This window comes from Lithobates pipiens, unplaced genomic scaffold (assembly GCF_037356315.1).
Source record: "Lithobates pipiens isolate NorthernLeopardFrog02 unplaced genomic scaffold, aLitPip1_a1.2 Scaffold_13, whole genome shotgun sequence".
Taxonomy (NCBI): domain Eukaryota; kingdom Metazoa; phylum Chordata; class Amphibia; order Anura; family Ranidae; genus Lithobates; species Lithobates pipiens.
The window spans coordinates 468,444,606-468,463,297 of record NW_027507718.1 but is presented as its reverse complement, the minus strand read 5'-3'; the positions used below and the strand labels follow the sequence as shown (position 1 = coordinate 468,463,297).

Here is an 18,692-nt window from a genome sequence, read left to right as displayed (position 1 = left end):
ACATCCACTTAAGTTATATATACCTGCTCCTATTGGGGTTTTTGCTTTTTGAATTCTCCTACCCCCTCTCCTTCCTCTCTCTCTTTTCTTTTTCGAACCTGATTGCCCGACCGGGGGGTTCCATACGGTTGCTGTCTCCACCACTCCTGATGGATAGGTGGAGGTGCAAATGGTGGATTGGTGGGTTGGTGGACAGGGGGTTGCACGTAAGGACCCCTTCCGGGTCCGCTCTGTGCACCCGAAAAATCCCCTCCCTCTCCAGCTCCTCCATATTGTAATGGTGTATACCTATTGGACACAGGCAAGGAATATCTCGGTTGGCCACCATAGAAAGCCCTTTGGTGGGAACCATAATCAGACTGGTACCCACCCTGTCTGTTAGGGGAATGATAATCATAATAGTACTGAGATTCATTAACAGGGACTTCCCTGGAATCAAAATTCCTGTCATGATTACCATTACCTCTACCTCTTTTTCTTCCGTTATTGTTACGGGGTCCCTTATTAAATGTACCACCCCTGGGAGCACCACTCCTAGTGTTGCTGGACTCAGATACCAGATGTTCCAAAACAGGGGTGCCTAATGAGCCAGGTGGGGGTACAGGGGCCATGACATCAACCTCAATAGGAGTATTGTGATGAATGTCTCCCTCAGTTTGATTCATTTTTTGCCATTTAAAGATATTTCCCCCATTGAAATCATCAGAATCCCTTATGAACTTTTTCTTTTTCTTATTTTGGATCTCAAAGTCCCACTTTGCCATCTTATCCTTTAATTCAACAGAGAGTCTGATGAAGTCAGGGGTATCCTTAAATGATTCAATGGAGTTTTTTATCTCATTGATCTGACTTTCTAAAATGGTCATTTTTCTTTGTTTACGTTTCAACAGAAATTCCATTAATTCTAAACCTTTATTGAGAAAAAAACTTTCCCATTCCAACATGGAATCTCTATCAAGGAGTCCATCGTTAGGGGGAACATCCCATCTTAAACGACGTGGTATTAATCTAGCTGAAATATATTGCTGAAAGGAAACAATGTCCCACCAAGCTTTAACCTTTTTCTCGAAAACATGACCAAGCTTTCTAAAAGCCAAAACTACATCTGGGGTTTGTTCAGAAATCGGGGTACGTGAGAAAATATCACTTAATTTAACCTCTCTATTCTCCAAATACTGAAATACATCCATATTAGCTGCTGAAATTGTAGTAAATTGGTGTAAGAAAAATAAAATAAAAAATCAACCAGCGCTAAAAAACACAACAAATACAGTGAAAAGAAATATAAAAGTGCAGCTAGAATACTGTAGGTCAAATTACCAAATCCCACATTTCAAAATTCAAAAAATATATCAGTACAGCGCAAATACAAAATAATACAGAAAATATCATAAAGTGAAAAAAATATGAATAAGAAGTCCATATAGTAAAAGAGGTATTCAGAAAGAGTCCACTTGTGTAATATATCTTCAATCAATAAATCAAGTGACGATGTGATCCCTTCACCATTGAGCAAGTTGAACTCTCACCTCAACAAGTGGACCTCTGATAAATCAGATAGGTCAAAAACGCATGTTCCCATCAAGGGTAGATCATAAGATTACAGCAGACCAAGCGGAAGCATTTCCAGGTAAGGTTCTCCTCCGTATCATCAGATCAATGTGATATCATATAAGAAAGAACAAGCAAATCTAGTGCTCTCCGTTGATGTAAATTTATTAAACAAATAAATAAAAACAAATACCACTCACATTTAGAGGCACTGATCTCCAGTGCTGAGTGCTCAGATAAAAAGTACCATGCATGGATCAGTGTGTCAGCTGGCGGATGACGTCACGACGCAGGTCACGTGGTCCGTACGCGTTGCGTCCCAGAAAGTAGGCGGGACTTCATCAGCGGTGACGAAATGACGTCGGACGGCCGCTTTTATACCAACACACCGTTAGAGAACCAATAGTAAGCGGAGTTGTGCGCAAGACAGGTACCATAGGCAGCACGTATCAAACGTGACACCGGAACATACATCTGCGTTCACTCCAAACACAGGAAGGAGAGAGAGAGTATCAAAAAATAAATATGCTATGAAGACATGAAAACAAAACCAGAGGGAAACAAAATAATAGTCTGCTAATTGGCAACAGGATAACATCCTTTAAATATTCTCACATCAACTATGTGAGGACCAGAAAAAAAGGGATGTTGCCTAAAGAAACAGTACAATATAATCCCCTGGTAAGTCAAAACTAGAGATCTAGTGAATAAGCCCGCAATGCCGTTGACGTCATCAGAAAGCTACACTGATCCACACATGGGTTGATAACAATAAGTACCAAAATATAACTCAGAGCTAAAAATGAGAACAAATAAAATAAATAATAAATATAAAAATATAATTAAATGAGAATAAAATGAAAATAAAATACAAATACAAATATAAAGGAAAAAAATTCTAATACAATAAAAACAATTCAATTATCTGTCCGAAATGAAACAATTTAAATCAAAATCCACGTTTAGACCTCTAGGGGCAAGAACCCTTGTCTCATGGATCCAATAGGATTCACGTTTGCTTAGTTGGCGTATGAAGTTACCTCCACGCCAATGTTTGGTCACCTTCTCAATCCCCCAGAAACTCAAACCTCTGGGATTCTGAGAGTGCACCAATTTGAAATGGCGAGACACATTATGGGTTTTTAAACCCTTTTTAATATTATTTACGTGTTCACCCAACCTCACATGTAGGGGTCTAGAGGTTCTGCCAATATATTGGAGACCACATTCACATTGTAACATATATACCACCCCTATAGTGGAGCAGGTAATAAGTTTATCGATCTTATATTCCTTATTGTTACTTGTAGCTATAAAAGATTTTCTCCTTTTTACATTGCATCTAGAGTGTCTGCATGCCGTACATCTACCGCACGCATAGAAGCCGGATAAGAAAGAGAAAAGTCTGCTTTCAGTTTGTACAGGGGGATCGATAACACTTGGTGCTATTTGGTCACGTATTGATGGCGCCTTCTTATATATGAAAGAGGGCCGTGCAGGCAACAAAGGGCCCAACACTCGATCCTGTTTCAATATAAACCAATTTTTGGCAACAACCTTTTCAAATTTCTTATACTGTACGTTATAGTCAAGAACCATTCTAAAGTTAACCCCTTCCACTCCTGATTCTTTTATCTTATCTCTAACCAAAAGGGACCTATCCATCTGTTGGACCAAAGAGATTTCATGTTCAAGAACAGAACGATCATATCCCTTTTCTTGGAATTTAGAGGATAGGGTATGAGCTTGATGCACGAAATCATCCATGCTGGAGCAGTTCCGCCTTAATCTTACATACTGTCCCCTGGGGATATTGCATAACCAAGACTTATGGTGGCAGCTCCCCAGAGGAATGTACGAATTCCGATCGGTTGGCTTAAAATGATTTTTTAGTACTAGCCCATCATTCGCTTTAGAGATCTCAAGATCAAGAAACACCATCCGTTCTTGGCTGATGTTCCATGATAACTTGATGTTTTTTTCATTGCCATTCATGGTGCCGATAAAATCATCCAGACCAAGTCGGTCACCATCCCATATAAGGATAAGATCATCTATAAATCTATTGTAGCAAATTAACTCCTTGGGGCGGTTCCGAAACACAACGTCCTCCTCCCAGTGGGCCATAAAAAGATTGGCCACGCTGGGAGCAAACTTAGCCCCCATGGCAACCCCCCTTACTTGTAAAAAGAACTGATGGTTAAACCAAAAATAGTTCCTCGATAAACAAAAATCTAAACATTTGAGAATATATTTTCTGTGGCACTCGGATAAATTAGAATAAGTGGACATAGCCCACTGGGCTATGTCCACTTATTCTAATTTATCCGAGTGCCACAGAAAATATATTCTCAAATGTTTAGATTTTTGTTTATCGAGGAACTATTTTTGGTTTAACCATCAGTTCTTTTTACAAGTAAGGGGGGTTGCCATGGGGGCTAAGTTTGCTCCCAGCGTGGCCAATCTTTTTATGGCCCACTGGGAGGAGGACGTTGTGTTTCGGAACCGCCCCAAGGAGTTAATTTGCTACAATAGATTTATAGATGATCTTATCCTTATATGGGATGGTGACCGGCTTGGTCTGGATGATTTTATCGGCACCATGAATGGCAATGAAAAAAACATCAAGTTATCATGGAACATCAGCCAAGAACGGATGGTGTTTCTTGATCTTGAGATCTCTAAAGCGAATGATGGGCTAGTACTAAAAAATCATTTTAAGCCAACCGATCGGAATTCGTACATTCCTCTGGGGAGCTGCCACCATAAGTCTTGGTTATGCAATATCCCCAGGGGACAGTATGTAAGATTAAGGCGGAACTGCTCCAGCATGGATGATTTCGTGCATCAAGCTCATACCCTATCCTCTAAATTCCAAGAAAAGGGATATGATCGTTCTGTTCTTGAACATGAAATCTCTTTGGTCCAACAGATGGATAGGTCCCTTTTGGTTAGAGATAAGATAAAAGAATCAGGAGTGGAAGGGGTTAACTTTAGAATGGTTCTTGACTATAACGTACAGTATAAGAAATTTGAAAAGGTTGTTGCCAAAAATTGGTTTATATTGAAACAGGATCGAGTGTTGGGCCCTTTGTTGCCTGCACGGCCCTCTTTCATATATAAGAAGGCGCCATCAATACGTGACCAAATAGCACCAAGTGTTATCGATCCCCCTGTACAAACTGAAAGCAGACTTTTCTCTTTCTTATCCGGCTTCTATGCGTGCGGTAGATGTACGGCATGCAGACACTCTAGATGCAATGTAAAAAGGAGAAAATCTTTTATAGCTACAAGTAACAATAAGGAATATAAGATCGATAAACTTATTACCTGCTCCACTATAGGGGTGGTATATATGTTACAATGTGAATGTGGTCTCCAATATATTGGCAGAACCTCTAGACCCCTACATGTGAGGTTGGGTGAACACGTAAATAATATTAAAAAGGGTTTAAAAACCCATAATGTGTCTCGCCATTTCAAATTGGTGCACTCTCAGAATCCCAGAGGTTTGAGTTTCTGGGGGATTGAGAAGGTGACCAAACATTGGCGTGGAGGTAACTTCATACGCCAACTAAGCAAACGTGAATCCTATTGGATCCATGAGACAAGGGTTCTTGCCCCTAGAGGTCTAAACGTGGATTTTGATTTAAATTGTTTCATTTCGGACAGATAATTGAATTGTTTTTATTGTATTAGAATTTTTTTCCTTTATATTTGTATTTGTATTTTATTTTCATTTTATTCTCATTTAATTATATTTTTATATTTATTATTTATTTTATTTGTTCTCATTTTTAGCTCTGAGTTATATTTTGGTACTTATTGTTATCAACCCATGTGTGGATCAGTGTAGCTTTCTGATGACGTCAACGGCATTGCGGGCTTATTCACTAGATCTCTAGTTTTGACTTACCAGGGGATTATATTGTACTGTTTCTTTAGGCAACATCCCTTTTTTTCTGGTCCTCACATAGTTGATGTGAGAATATTTAAAGGATGTTATCCTGTTGCCAATTAGCAGACTATTATTTTGTTTCCCTCTGGTTTTGTTTTCATGTCTTCATAGCATATTTATTTTTTGATACTCTCTCTCTCCTTCCTGTGTTTGGAGTGAACGCAGATGTATGTTCCGGTGTCACGTTTGATACGTGCTGCCTATGGTACCTGTCTTGCGCACAACTCCGCTTACTATTGGTTCTCTAACGGTGTGTTGGTATAAAAGCGGCCGTCCGACGTCATTTCGTCACCGCTGATGAAGTCCCGCCTACTTTCTGGGACGCAACGCGTACGGACCACGTGACCTGCGTCGTGACGTCATCCGCCAGCTGACACACTGATCCATGCATGGTACTTTTTATCTGAGCACTCAGCACTGGAGATCAGTGCCTCTAAATGTGAGTGGTATTTGTTTTTATTTATTTGTTTAATAAATTTACATCAACGGAGAGCACTAGATTTGCTTGTTCTTTCTTATATGATATCACATTGATCTGATGATACGGAGGAGAACCTTACCTGGAAATGCTTCCGCTTGGTCTGCTGTAATCTTATGATCTACCCTTGATGGGAACATGCGTTTTTGACCTATCTGATTTATCAGAGGTCCACTTGTTGAGGTGAGAGTTCAACTTGCTCAATGGTGAAGGGATCACATCGTCACTTGATTTATTGATTGAAGATATATTACACAAGTGGACTCTTTCTGAATACCTCTTTTACTATATGGACTTCTTATTCATATTTTTTTCACTTTATGATATTTTCTGTATTATTTTGTATTTGCGCTGTACTGATATATTTTTTGAATTTTGAAATGTGGGATTTGGTAATTTGACCTACAGTATTCTAGCTGCACTTTTATATTTCTTTTCACTGTATTTGTTGTGTTTTTTAGCGCTGGTTGATTTTTTATTTTATTTTTCTTACACCAATTTACTACAATTTCAGCAGCTAATATGGATGTATTTCAGTATTTGGAGAATAGAGAGGTTAAATTAAGTGATATTTTCTCACGTACCCCGATTTCTGAACAAACCCCAGATGTAGTTTTGGCTTTTAGAAAGCTTGGTCATGTTTTCGAGAAAAAGGTTAAAGCTTGGTGGGACATTGTTTCCTTTCAGCAATATATTTCAGCTAGATTAATACCACGTCGTTTAAGATGGGATGTTCCCCCTAACGATGGACTCCTTGATAGAGATTCCATGTTGGAATGGGAAAGTTTTTTTCTCAATAAAGGTTTAGAATTAATGGAATTTCTGTTGAAACGTAAACAAAGAAAAATGACCATTTTAGAAAGTCAGATCAATGAGATAAAAAACTCCATTGAATCATTTAAGGATACCCCTGACTTCATCAGACTCTCTGTTGAATTAAAGGATAAGATGGCAAAGTGGGACTTTGAGATCCAAAATAAGAAAAAGAAAAAGTTCATAAGGGATTCTGATGATTTCAATGGGGGAAATATCTTTAAATGGCAAAAAATGAATCAAACTGAGGGAGACATTCATCACAATACTCCTATTGAGGTTGATGTCATGGCCCCTGTACCCCCACCTGGCTCATTAGGCACCCCTGTTTTGGAACATCTGGTATCTGAGTCCAGCAACACTAGGAGTGGTGCTCCCAGGGGTGGTACATTTAATAAGGGACCCCGTAACAATAACGGAAGAAAAAGAGGTAGAGGTAATGGTAATCATGACAGGAATTTTGATTCCAGGGAAGTCCCTGTTAATGAATCTCAGTACTATTATGATTATCATTCCCCTAACAGACAGGGTGGGTACCAGTCTGATTATGGTTCCCACCAAAGGGCTTTCTATGGTGGCCAACCGAGATATTCCTTGCCTGTGTCCAATAGGTATACACCATTACAATATGGAGGAGCTGGAGAGGGAGGGGATTTTTCGGGTGCACAGAGCGGACCCGGAAGGGGTCCTTACGTGCAACCCCCTGTCCACCAACCCACCAATCCACCATTTGCACCTCCACCTATCCATCAGGAGTGGTGGAGACAGCAACCGTATGGAACCCCCCGGTCGGGCAATCAGGTTCGAAAAAGAAAAGAGAGAGAGGAAGGAGAGGGGGTAGGAGAATTCAAAAAGCAAAAACCCCAATAGGAGCAGGTATATATAACTTAAGTGGATGTCCACTAAGTGATAACGAGTTAAAAGTTTTGGATAGGGGTTTAAAATTCGCCCCGGTTAGGAATTTGAATAAATTCCACACTTATGTTAATATTCAGAAGTTCGTCAGGAATTTAAACATGAAAAAATATTTCTTATCTAATCCGGTCAGACAAGTGAAAGTATTTGAAAGTCAACACTCCAATCTCCGTAACAAATCCACGTTTAACCCTTTAAATGCTGATAATAAGTTTCTGGAGGTGTTTAAGAATGTTGTCATAAATGATTTAGACAATCTCAGAGTACGCAAAGTAAAGGACCCCCAGTATATCAAATTGGGAATGGAATCCCTTAGGAGCAGGGATGATATCATCATACGCCCCGCAGATAAAGGGGGAGGATTGGTTATTTTAAATAGGATCAATTATATGTCCGAAATGAATAAGCTTGTCGGTGATACTGACACATACCATATTCTGAACAAAGACCCTATGTTGCAGTATAAGGATGAATTACATTGGTTAATAGAAGAAGGAAAAAATAAAAATATTCTTAATAAAAAGGAGGGATCTTATCTTGATCCATTATTTTGCAGAACCCCGATTATATATAGCCTACCAAAAATCCACAAGGATTGTGTCAACCCGCCTGGCAGACCTATTGTCAATGGTATTGACTCTATCTCTTCTAGAGTGGGTCAATACATTGACACCTTTTTACAACCCCTTGTGTTCAAAACCAGAGCTTTCCTCAAAGATACTAAACACATCATACAAATTCTTGAATCATTAGAGATCACAGCCTCTTGTTTCTTTGTGACTGCCGACGTTGGTTCACTGTACACTATTATAGGACACAACGATGCACGAGCTTCAGTCCAGTGGGCTATGTCCACTTATTCTAATTTATCCGAGTGCCACAGAAAATATATTCTCAAATGTTTAGATTTTTGTTTATCGAGGAACTATTTTTGGTTTAACCATCAGTTCTTTTTACAAGTAAGGGGGGTTGCCATGGGGGCTAAGTTTGCTCCCAGCGTGGCCAATCTTTTTATGGCCCACTGGGAGGAGGACGTTGTGTTTCGGAACCGCCCCAAGGAGTTAATTTGCTACAATAGATTTATAGATGATCTTATCCTTATATGGGATGGTGACCGGCTTGGTCTGGATGATTTTATTGGCACCATGAATGGCAATGAAAAAAACATCAAGTTATCATGGAACATCAGCCAAGAACGGATGGTGTTTCTTGATCTTGAGATCTCTAAAGCGAATGATGGGCTAGTACTAAAAAATCATTTTAAGCCAACCGATCGGAATTCGTACATTCCTCTGGGGAGCTGCCACCATAAGTCTTGGTTATGCAATATCCCCAGGGGACAGTATGTAAGATTAAGGCGGAACTGCTCCAGCATGGATGATTTCGTGCATCAAGCTCATACCCTATCCTCTAAATTCCAAGAAAAGGGATATGATCGTTCTGTTCTTGAACATGAAATCTCTTTGGTCCAACAGATGGATAGGTCCCTTTTGGTTAGAGATAAGATAAAAGAATCAGGAGTGGAAGGGGTTAACTTTAGAATGGTTCTTGACTATAACGTACAGTATAAGAAATTTGAAAAGGTTGTTGCCAAAAATTGGTTTATATTGAAACAGGATCGAGTGTTGGGCCCTTTGTTGCCTGCACGGCCCTCTTTCATATATAAGAAGGCGCCATCAATACGTGACCAAATAGCACCAAGTGTTATCGATCCCCCTGTACAAACTGAAAGCAGACTTTTCTCTTTCTTATCCGGCTTCTATGCGTGCGGTAGATGTACGGCATGCAGACACTCTAGATGCAATGTAAAAAGGAGAAAATCTTTTATAGCTACAAGTAACAATAAGGAATATAAGATCGATAAACTTATTACCTGCTCCACTATAGGGGTGGTATATATGTTACAATGTGAATGTGGTCTCCAATATATTGGCAGAACCTCTAGACCCCTACATGTGAGGTTGGGTGAACACGTAAATAATATTAAAAAGGGTTTAAAAACCCATAATGTGTCTCGCCATTTCAAATTGGTGCACTCTCAGAATCCCAGAGGTTTGAGTTTCTGGGGGATTGAGAAGGTGACCAAACATTGGCGTGGAGGTAACTTCATACGCCAACTAAGCAAACGTGAATCCTATTGGATCCATGAGACAAGGGTTCTTGCCCCTAGAGGTCTAAACGTGGATTTTGATTTAAATTGTTTCATTTCGGACAGATAATTGAATTGTTTTTATTGTATTAGAATTTTTTTCCTTTATATTTGTATTTGTATTTTATTTTCATTTTATTCTCATTTAATTATATTTTTATATTTATTATTTATTTTATTTGTTCTCATTTTTAGCTCTGAGTTATATTTTGGTACTTATTGTTATCAACCCATGTGTGGATCAGTGTAGCTTTCTGATGACGTCAACGGCATTGCGGGCTTATTCACTAGATCTCTAGTTTTGACTTACCAGGGGATTATATTGTACTGTTTCTTTAGGCAACATCCCTTTTTTTCTGGTCCTCACATAGTTGATGTGAGAATATTTAAAGGATGTTATCCTGTTGCCAATTAGCAGACTATTATTTTGTTTCCCTCTGGTTTTGTTTTCATGTCTTCATAGCATATTTATTTTTTGATACTCTCTCTCTCCTTCCTGTGTTTGGAGTGAACGCAGATGTATGTTCCGGTGTCACGTTTGATACGTGCTGCCTATGGTACCTGTCTTGCGCACAACTCCGCTTACTATTGGTTCTCTAACGGTGTGTTGGTATAAAAGCGGCCGTCCGACGTCATTTCGTCACCGCTGATGAAGTCCCGCCTACTTTCTGGGACGCAACGCGTACGGACCACGTGACCTGCGTCGTGACGTCATCCGCCAGCTGACACACTGATCCATGCATGGTACTTTTTATCTGAGCACTCAGCACTGGAGATCAGTGCCTCTAAATGTGAGTGGTATTTGTTTTTATTTATTTGTTTAATAAATTTACATCAACGGAGAGCACTAGATTTGCTTGTTCTTTCTTATATGATATCACATTGATCTGATGATACGGAGGAGAACCTTACCTGGAAATGCTTCCGCTTGGTCTGCTGTAATCTTATGATCTACCCTTGATGGGAACATGCGTTTTTGACCTATCTGATTTATCAGAGGTCCACTTGTTGAGGTGAGAGTTCAACTTGCTCAATGGTGAAGGGATCACATCGTCACTTGATTTATTGATTGAAGATATATTACACAAGTGGACTCTTTCTGAATACCTCTTTTACTATATGGACTTCTTATTCATATTTTTTTCACTTTATGATATTTTCTGTATTATTTTGTATTTGCGCTGTACTGATATATTTTTTGAATTTTGAAATGTGGGATTTGGTAATTTGACCTACAGTATTCTAGCTGCACTTTTATATTTCTTTTCACTGTATTTGTTGTGTTTTTTAGCGCTGGTTGATTTTTTATTTTATTTTTCTTACACCAATTTACTACAATTTCAGCAGCTAATATGGATGTATTTCAGTATTTGGAGAATAGAGAGGTTAAATTAAGTGATATTTTCTCACGTACCCCGATTTCTGAACAAACCCCAGATGTAGTTTTGGCTTTTAGAAAGCTTGGTCATGTTTTCGAGAAAAAGGTTAAAGCTTGGTGGGACATTGTTTCCTTTCAGCAATATATTTCAGCTAGATTAATACCACGTCGTTTAAGATGGGATGTTCCCCCTAACGATGGACTCCTTGATAGAGATTCCATGTTGGAATGGGAAAGTTTTTTTCTCAATAAAGGTTTAGAATTAATGGAATTTCTGTTGAAACGTAAACAAAGAAAAATGACCATTTTAGAAAGTCAGATCAATGAGATAAAAAACTCCATTGAATCATTTAAGGATACCCCTGACTTCATCAGACTCTCTGTTGAATTAAAGGATAAGATGGCAAAGTGGGACTTTGAGATCCAAAATAAGAAAAAGAAAAAGTTCATAAGGGATTCTGATGATTTCAATGGGGGAAATATCTTTAAATGGCAAAAAATGAATCAAACTGAGGGAGACATTCATCACAATACTCCTATTGAGGTTGATGTCATGGCCCCTGTACCCCCACCTGGCTCATTAGGCACCCCTGTTTTGGAACATCTGGTATCTGAGTCCAGCAACACTAGGAGTGGTGCTCCCAGGGGTGGTACATTTAATAAGGGACCCCGTAACAATAACGGAAGAAAAAGAGGTAGAGGTAATGGTAATCATGACAGGAATTTTGATTCCAGGGAAGTCCCTGTTAATGAATCTCAGTACTATTATGATTATCATTCCCCTAACAGACAGGGTGGGTACCAGTCTGATTATGGTTCCCACCAAAGGGCTTTCTATGGTGGCCAACCGAGATATTCCTTGCCTGTGTCCAATAGGTATACACCATTACAATATGGAGGAGCTGGAGAGGGAGGGGATTTTTCGGGTGCACAGAGCGGACCCGGAAGGGGTCCTTACGTGCAACCCCCTGTCCACCAACCCACCAATCCACCATTTGCACCTCCACCTATCCATCAGGAGTGGTGGAGACAGCAACCGTATGGAACCCCCCGGTCGGGCAATCAGGTTCGAAAAAGAAAAGAGAGAGAGGAAGGAGAGGGGGTAGGAGAATTCAAAAAGCAAAAACCCCAATAGGAGCAGGTATATATAACTTAAGTGGATGTCCACTAAGTGATAACGAGTTAAAAGTTTTGGATAGGGGTTTAAAATTCGCCCCGGTTAGGAATTTGAATAAATTCCACACTTATGTTAATATTCAGAAGTTCGTCAGGAATTTAAACATGAAAAAATATTTCTTATCTAATCCGGTCAGACAAGTGAAAGTATTTGAAAGTCAACACTCCAATCTCCGTAACAAATCCACGTTTAACCCTTTAAATGCTGATAATAAGTTTCTGGAGGTGTTTAAGAATGTTGTCATAAATGATTTAGACAATCTCAGAGTACGCAAAGTAAAGGACCCCCAGTATATCAAATTGGGAATGGAATCCCTTAGGAGCAGGGATGATATCATCATACGCCCCGCAGATAAAGGGGGAGGATTGGTTATTTTAAATAGGATCAATTATATGTCCGAAATGAATAAGCTTGTCGGTGATACTGACACATACCATATTCTGAACAAAGACCCTATGTTGCAGTATAAGGATGAATTACATTGGTTAATAGAAGAAGGAAAAAATAAAAATATTCTTAATAAAAAGGAGGGATCTTATCTTGATCCATTATTTTGCAGAATCCCGATTATATATAGCCTACCAAAAATCCACAAGGATTGTGTCAACCCGCCTGGCAGACCTATTGTCAATGGTATTGACTCTATCTCTTCTAGAGTGGGTCAATACATTGACACCTTTTTACAACCCCTTGTGTTCAAAACCAGAGCTTTCCTCAAAGATACTAAACACATCATACAAATTCTTGAATCATTAGAGATCACAGCCTCTTGTTTCTTTGTGACTGCCGACGTTGGTTCACTGTACACTATTATAGGACACAACGATGCACGAGCTTCAGTCCAGTGGGCTATGTCCACTTATTCTAATTTATCCGAGTGCCACAGAAAATATATTCTCAAATGTTTAGATTTTTGTTTATCGAGGAACTATTTTTGGTTTAACCATCAGTTCTTTTTACAAGTAAGGGGGGTTGCCATGGGGGCTAAGTTTGCTCCCAGCGTGGCCAATCTTTTTATGGCCCACTGGGAGGAGGACGTTGTGTTTCGGAACCGCCCCAAGGAGTTAATTTGCTACAATAGATTTATAGATGATCTTATCCTTATATGGGATGGTGACCGGCTTGGTCTGGATGATTTTATCGGCACCATGAATGGCAATGAAAAAAACATCAAGTTATCATGGAACATCAGCCAAGAACGGATGGTGTTTCTTGATCTTGAGATCTCTAAAGCGAATGATGGGCTAGTACTAAAAAATCATTTTAAGCCAACCGATCGGAATTCGTACATTCCTCTGGGGAGCTGCCACCATAAGTCTTGGTTATGCAATATCCCCAGGGGACAGTATGTAAGATTAAGGCGGAACTGCTCCAGCATGGATGATTTCGTGCATCAAGCTCATACCCTATCCTCTAAATTCCAAGAAAAGGGATATGATCGTTCTGTTCTTGAACATGAAATCTCTTTGGTCCAACAGATGGATAGGTCCCTTTTGGTTAGAGATAAGATAAAAGAATCAGGAGTGGAAGGGGTTAACTTTAGAATGGTTCTTGACTATAACGTACAGTATAAGAAATTTGAAAAGGTTGTTGCCAAAAATTGGTTTATATTGAAACAGGATCGAGTGTTGGGCCCTTTGTTGCCTGCACGGCCCTCTTTCATATATAAGAAGGCGCCATCAATACGTGACCAAATAGCACCAAGTGTTATCGATCCCCCTGTACAAACTGAAAGCAGACTTTTCTCTTTCTTATCCGGCTTCTATGCGTGCGGTAGATGTACGGCATGCAGACACTCTAGATGCAATGTAAAAAGGAGAAAATCTTTTATAGCTACAAGTAACAATAAGGAATATAAGATCGATAAACTTATTACCTGCTCCACTATAGGGGTGGTATATATGTTACAATGTGAATGTGGTCTCCAATATATTGGCAGAACCTCTAGACCCCTACATGTGAGGTTGGGTGAACACGTAAATAATATTAAAAAGGGTTTAAAAACCCATAATGTGTCTCGCCATTTCAAATTGGTGCACTCTCAGAATCCCAGAGGTTTGAGTTTCTGGGGGATTGAGAAGGTGACCAAACATTGGCGTGGAGGTAACTTCATACGCCAACTAAGCAAACGTGAATCCTATTGGATCCATGAGACAAGGGTTCTTGCCCCTAGAGGTCTAAACGTGGATTTTGATTTAAATTGTTTCATTTCGGACAGATAATTGAATTGTTTTTATTGTATTAGAATTTTTTTCCTTTATATTTGTATTTGTATTTTATTTTCATTTTATTCTCATTTAATTATATTTTTATATTTATTATTTATTTTATTTGTTCTCATTTTTAGCTCTGAGTTATATTTTGGTACTTATTGTTATCAACCCATGTGTGGATCAGTGTAGCTTTCTGATGACGTCAACGGCATTGCGGGCTTATTCACTAGATCTCTAGTTTTGACTTACCAGGGGATTATATTGTACTGTTTCTTTAGGCAACATCCCTTTTTTTCTGGTCCTCACATAGTTGATGTGAGAATATTTAAAGGATGTTATCCTGTTGCCAATTAGCAGACTATTATTTTGTTTCCCTCTGGTTTTGTTTTCATGTCTTCATAGCATATTTATTTTTTGATACTCTCTCTCTCCTTCCTGTGTTTGGAGTGAACGCAGATGTATGTTCCGGTGTCACGTTTGATACGTGCTGCCTATGGTACCTGTCTTGCGCACAACTCCGCTTACTATTGGTTCTCTAACGGTGTGTTGGTATAAAAGCGGCCGTCCGACGTCATTTCGTCACCGCTGATGAAGTCCCGCCTACTTTCTGGGACGCAACGCGTACGGACCACGTGACCTGCGTCGTGACGTCATCCGCCAGCTGACACACTGATCCATGCATGGTACTTTTTATCTGAGCACTCAGCACTGGAGATCAGTGCCTCTAAATGTGAGTGGTATTTGTTTTTATTTATTTGTTTAATAAATTTACATCAACGGAGAGCACTAGATTTGCTTGTTCTTTCTTATATGATATCACATTGATCTGATGATACGGAGGAGAACCTTTCCCTACTCTAGCCAATCGCAAACGCGCTCCAAATACAGTTGTGCAGTGCTTTTTATTAGCACTATCTGCATTGTCCAATCAGACCACTGCTCCTCTGGTGAAACCCACAGAGTCTGCAGAGGAAGAATGTTCCTCTTATCCTCCACATCCTCTGTATAACGGGAAGCAACACAGTGCCCCTTACAGAAGAGAGGGTAAACTGCATCTCCTTACAGCCGACCATTTTTCTGCCGCACAAATGTGTTATGTGAGCAGCAACAGGTTGAGGTATCCTATAGTAGTGCAGGAATGAAAGAAGGCATTGCTGGCCCTTTCTTTCATTTGCACACCAGCTGTAGAAAAAATAACACACAAACAATAGGTTGCTGTGGGCTAAACCTCCAGTCTTTTCAGCTGGAATTGTATTGCATAGTTACCTGTGGGATCTCTGTGGAAGGGGAGAATCACTGTAGTAGTCACTGCTCCTTCAATGATTTCTGTGGTCTTCTGGATCCTGTACTGAGCGGCTAACCCGCAGCATAGTAACCACAGGGGATAGCTTACACAGTACTGCCACCATTCAGAGTCTTGCATTTTTCTCAACAAATGCAAAGTGTTCTCTGATTGTACAAGATGGAGATCGTGAACACCCCACCTAATCCAATCAATTAGAAAAATATAAAGAGCTCTGTAAATGGTGCCATGCGTGATTCTCCACTTCCACAGCAGTCCTTCAGGAGTGGGATATGCATACTTACATTGATCCAAGCTGGGCAGATGTAACTACACAATAAAATAATAATAAATGCCTTCATGTAATGGGCCATATCATTTGCGGCCTTTTTCAGCAGTGCTCCATAAAACTGGAGATAAAAAGGGTAGGTGTTTTAGCAAAACAGTACACTGCAATACTGGGCCCTAGTGAACAATGGCATTTTGGGCACATGGTTTGGGCACCACATAGCCCTGTTTGTACTTTTGGTGTAAAAAAAGTTTTTTTTTAAATATCTGTTCTTTGCAGCTATACGGTAGTTACATTTTCTCCATTGCTGAAAAAGAACATATCGGTAGTGGTACTTGCTTTGTATGAAATGCTTTGTTACTGGATCTCTTATTGTCTGGATGGATGATAAAGAAGATAGAGCTCGATGATAAAGAGCCAAGTCCTAGTAATGGTTTCAGAAGTGTTAATGCATTGATAATACATCATCCCATAATGCATAGAAAACACACAACTCATTTGCAGGAGCACTCTGGCTATAAATTCCCATGTATTTGTATTCCTATCGGTAATTATGATTTAAAATGATAAAATACAAACAACTTATTCTAAGCAAGCATTTCATCTTATTCTCTCTCTTGGCAGGGGCTGGTGTGTTTTTCCTCTCCAGTTCCGAAGGAGATCAAATCAGTTTCCTGTTTGACTGTATTGTCCGAGGCATCTCTCCGACAAAAGGACCGTTTGGACTTCGCCCAGTACTCCCAGGTTAATATAAAGGAGGCAGAGGAACTGCAAGCATCACGTTATGAGGACCACTCTACTAACAGATAGAAATATCAGAAATATCTATCTATCTATCTATCTATCTATCTATCTATCTATCTATCTATCTATCTATCTATCTCAGTGTTTCTGAACTCCAGTCCTCAAGGCGTCCCAACAGGTCATGTTTTCAGGCTGTCCATTATTTTTGCACAGGTAATTTGATCAGTTTCACTGCCTTAATAATTATCACAGCCGTTTCATCCGAAGGAAATCCTGAAAACATGATCTGTTGGGGTGCCTTGAGGACTGGAGTTGAGAAACACTGATCTATCTATCTATCTATCTATCTATCTATCTATCTATCTATCTATCTATCTATCTATCTATCTATCTATCTATCTACCTATCTACCTATCTGTCTTTCGCTATCAAAAATGAAAAGTTTTCCTTTTCTTTTGGATGTAGTAGGAAATGGTTAAAACCCCTGTCAGGTTTTTTTTTTTGTCCGTCTATGTCTCATTTGTCAGATTTTGCTTCACTCCTGTCATGTAGACACAACACGCAGTATAACGATTTCATGTTCTGATGACAATGGTCACCAGGATGTATAGAGAGTGTAAAAACAGTCATAAAAACGTTACAGGGGTTCTATTTCTCCACTTCCTACTCTACCCAAAACTCATGTAGTGCTAGCCCCAAAGGAGCTACTGGAAATTGCTCAGGTTCTTTTTCTGAGTAATTAATTGCCCTGCAGCCAGGCAGACATTAACAATCACTCTTGGCTAAATAACAAGTCTAGGGGTGTTCTTTTTTTGTCTTTTTATTTTTCTGGAAACTTGCATAGGGTTGGGGAATTGAGTGAGATTCTCCAAAAAGAACTATGTACAAGATGAGGACAGTAAACTGCCTTCTGTAGAGCTGAAGCAGAAGTTCATGCAAAAGCAAACTATGGACTTTGCTTTGTATTAGAAGTACCGTATATACTCGAGTATAGGCCGACCCGAATATAAGCCGAGGCCCCCAATTTACCCCCAAAAAAACTGGCAAACTTATTGACTCGTGTATAAGCCGAGGGTAAGACATGCCTGTCCATCCCTGTGTGTGTGTCCGTCCATCCCTGTGTGTCCGTCCATCCCTGTGTGTCCGTCCATCCCTGTGTGTCCGTCCATCCATCCCTGTGTGTGTGTGTGTGTCCATCCATCCATCCATCCCTGTGTGTGTGTGTCTCCATCCATCCATCCATCCATCCCTGTGTGTGTGTGTCTCCATCCATCCATCCATCCCTGTGTGTGTGTGTATCCATCCGTGTGTGTGTGTGTGTGTGTGTGTGTGTGTGTGTGTGTGTGTGTGTGTGTGTGTGTGTGTGTGTGTGTGTGTCCAGCCTACCTGTGTCCTGAGCCTTTGTCCCGAGCCTCCGTCCCGTGCCGAGCCTCCTTGCCTCCGTGCCTCGCCGCCGTGCCTTGCCTTGCCTCCGTCCCGTCCCGTCCCGTCCCGTCCCGTGCCGTGCCTTGCCTCCGTCCCGTGCCCTCTTCGTTCGTCGGCGCCTCGGCGGCCATTGTAAAATTCAAAAGCTGCGCCGCCGCCTTCGCCTGTGATAGGCGGAACACTGAATTTCCCAGCAGCCTGTGTTCCGCCTATCACGTACATCGTATCATCCTCGTCCGTAGTACGAGGATGATACGAAGTCCGTGATAGGCGGAACACAGGCTGCTGGGAAATTCAGTGTTCCGCCTATCACAGGCGAA

At 40.2% G+C, this 18,692-nt stretch overlaps 1 protein-coding gene across 4 annotated transcripts in view; it reads left to right on the top strand.

Annotated features, from left to right (window-relative positions):
• The window catches only part of DOK7 (docking protein 7), a 270,829-nt gene that overhangs the window by 178,120 nt on the left and 74,017 nt on the right, over positions 1-18,692 (top strand). For all 4 annotated transcript variants that reach the window (XM_077477865.1, XM_077477866.1, XM_077477864.1 and 1 more), the window contains exon 5: positions 16,828-16,947. In XM_077477865.1, the coding sequence (XP_077333991.1) occupies positions 16,828-16,947 (120 nt within the window). The remainder of the gene's footprint in view (positions 1-16,827; positions 16,948-18,692) is intronic.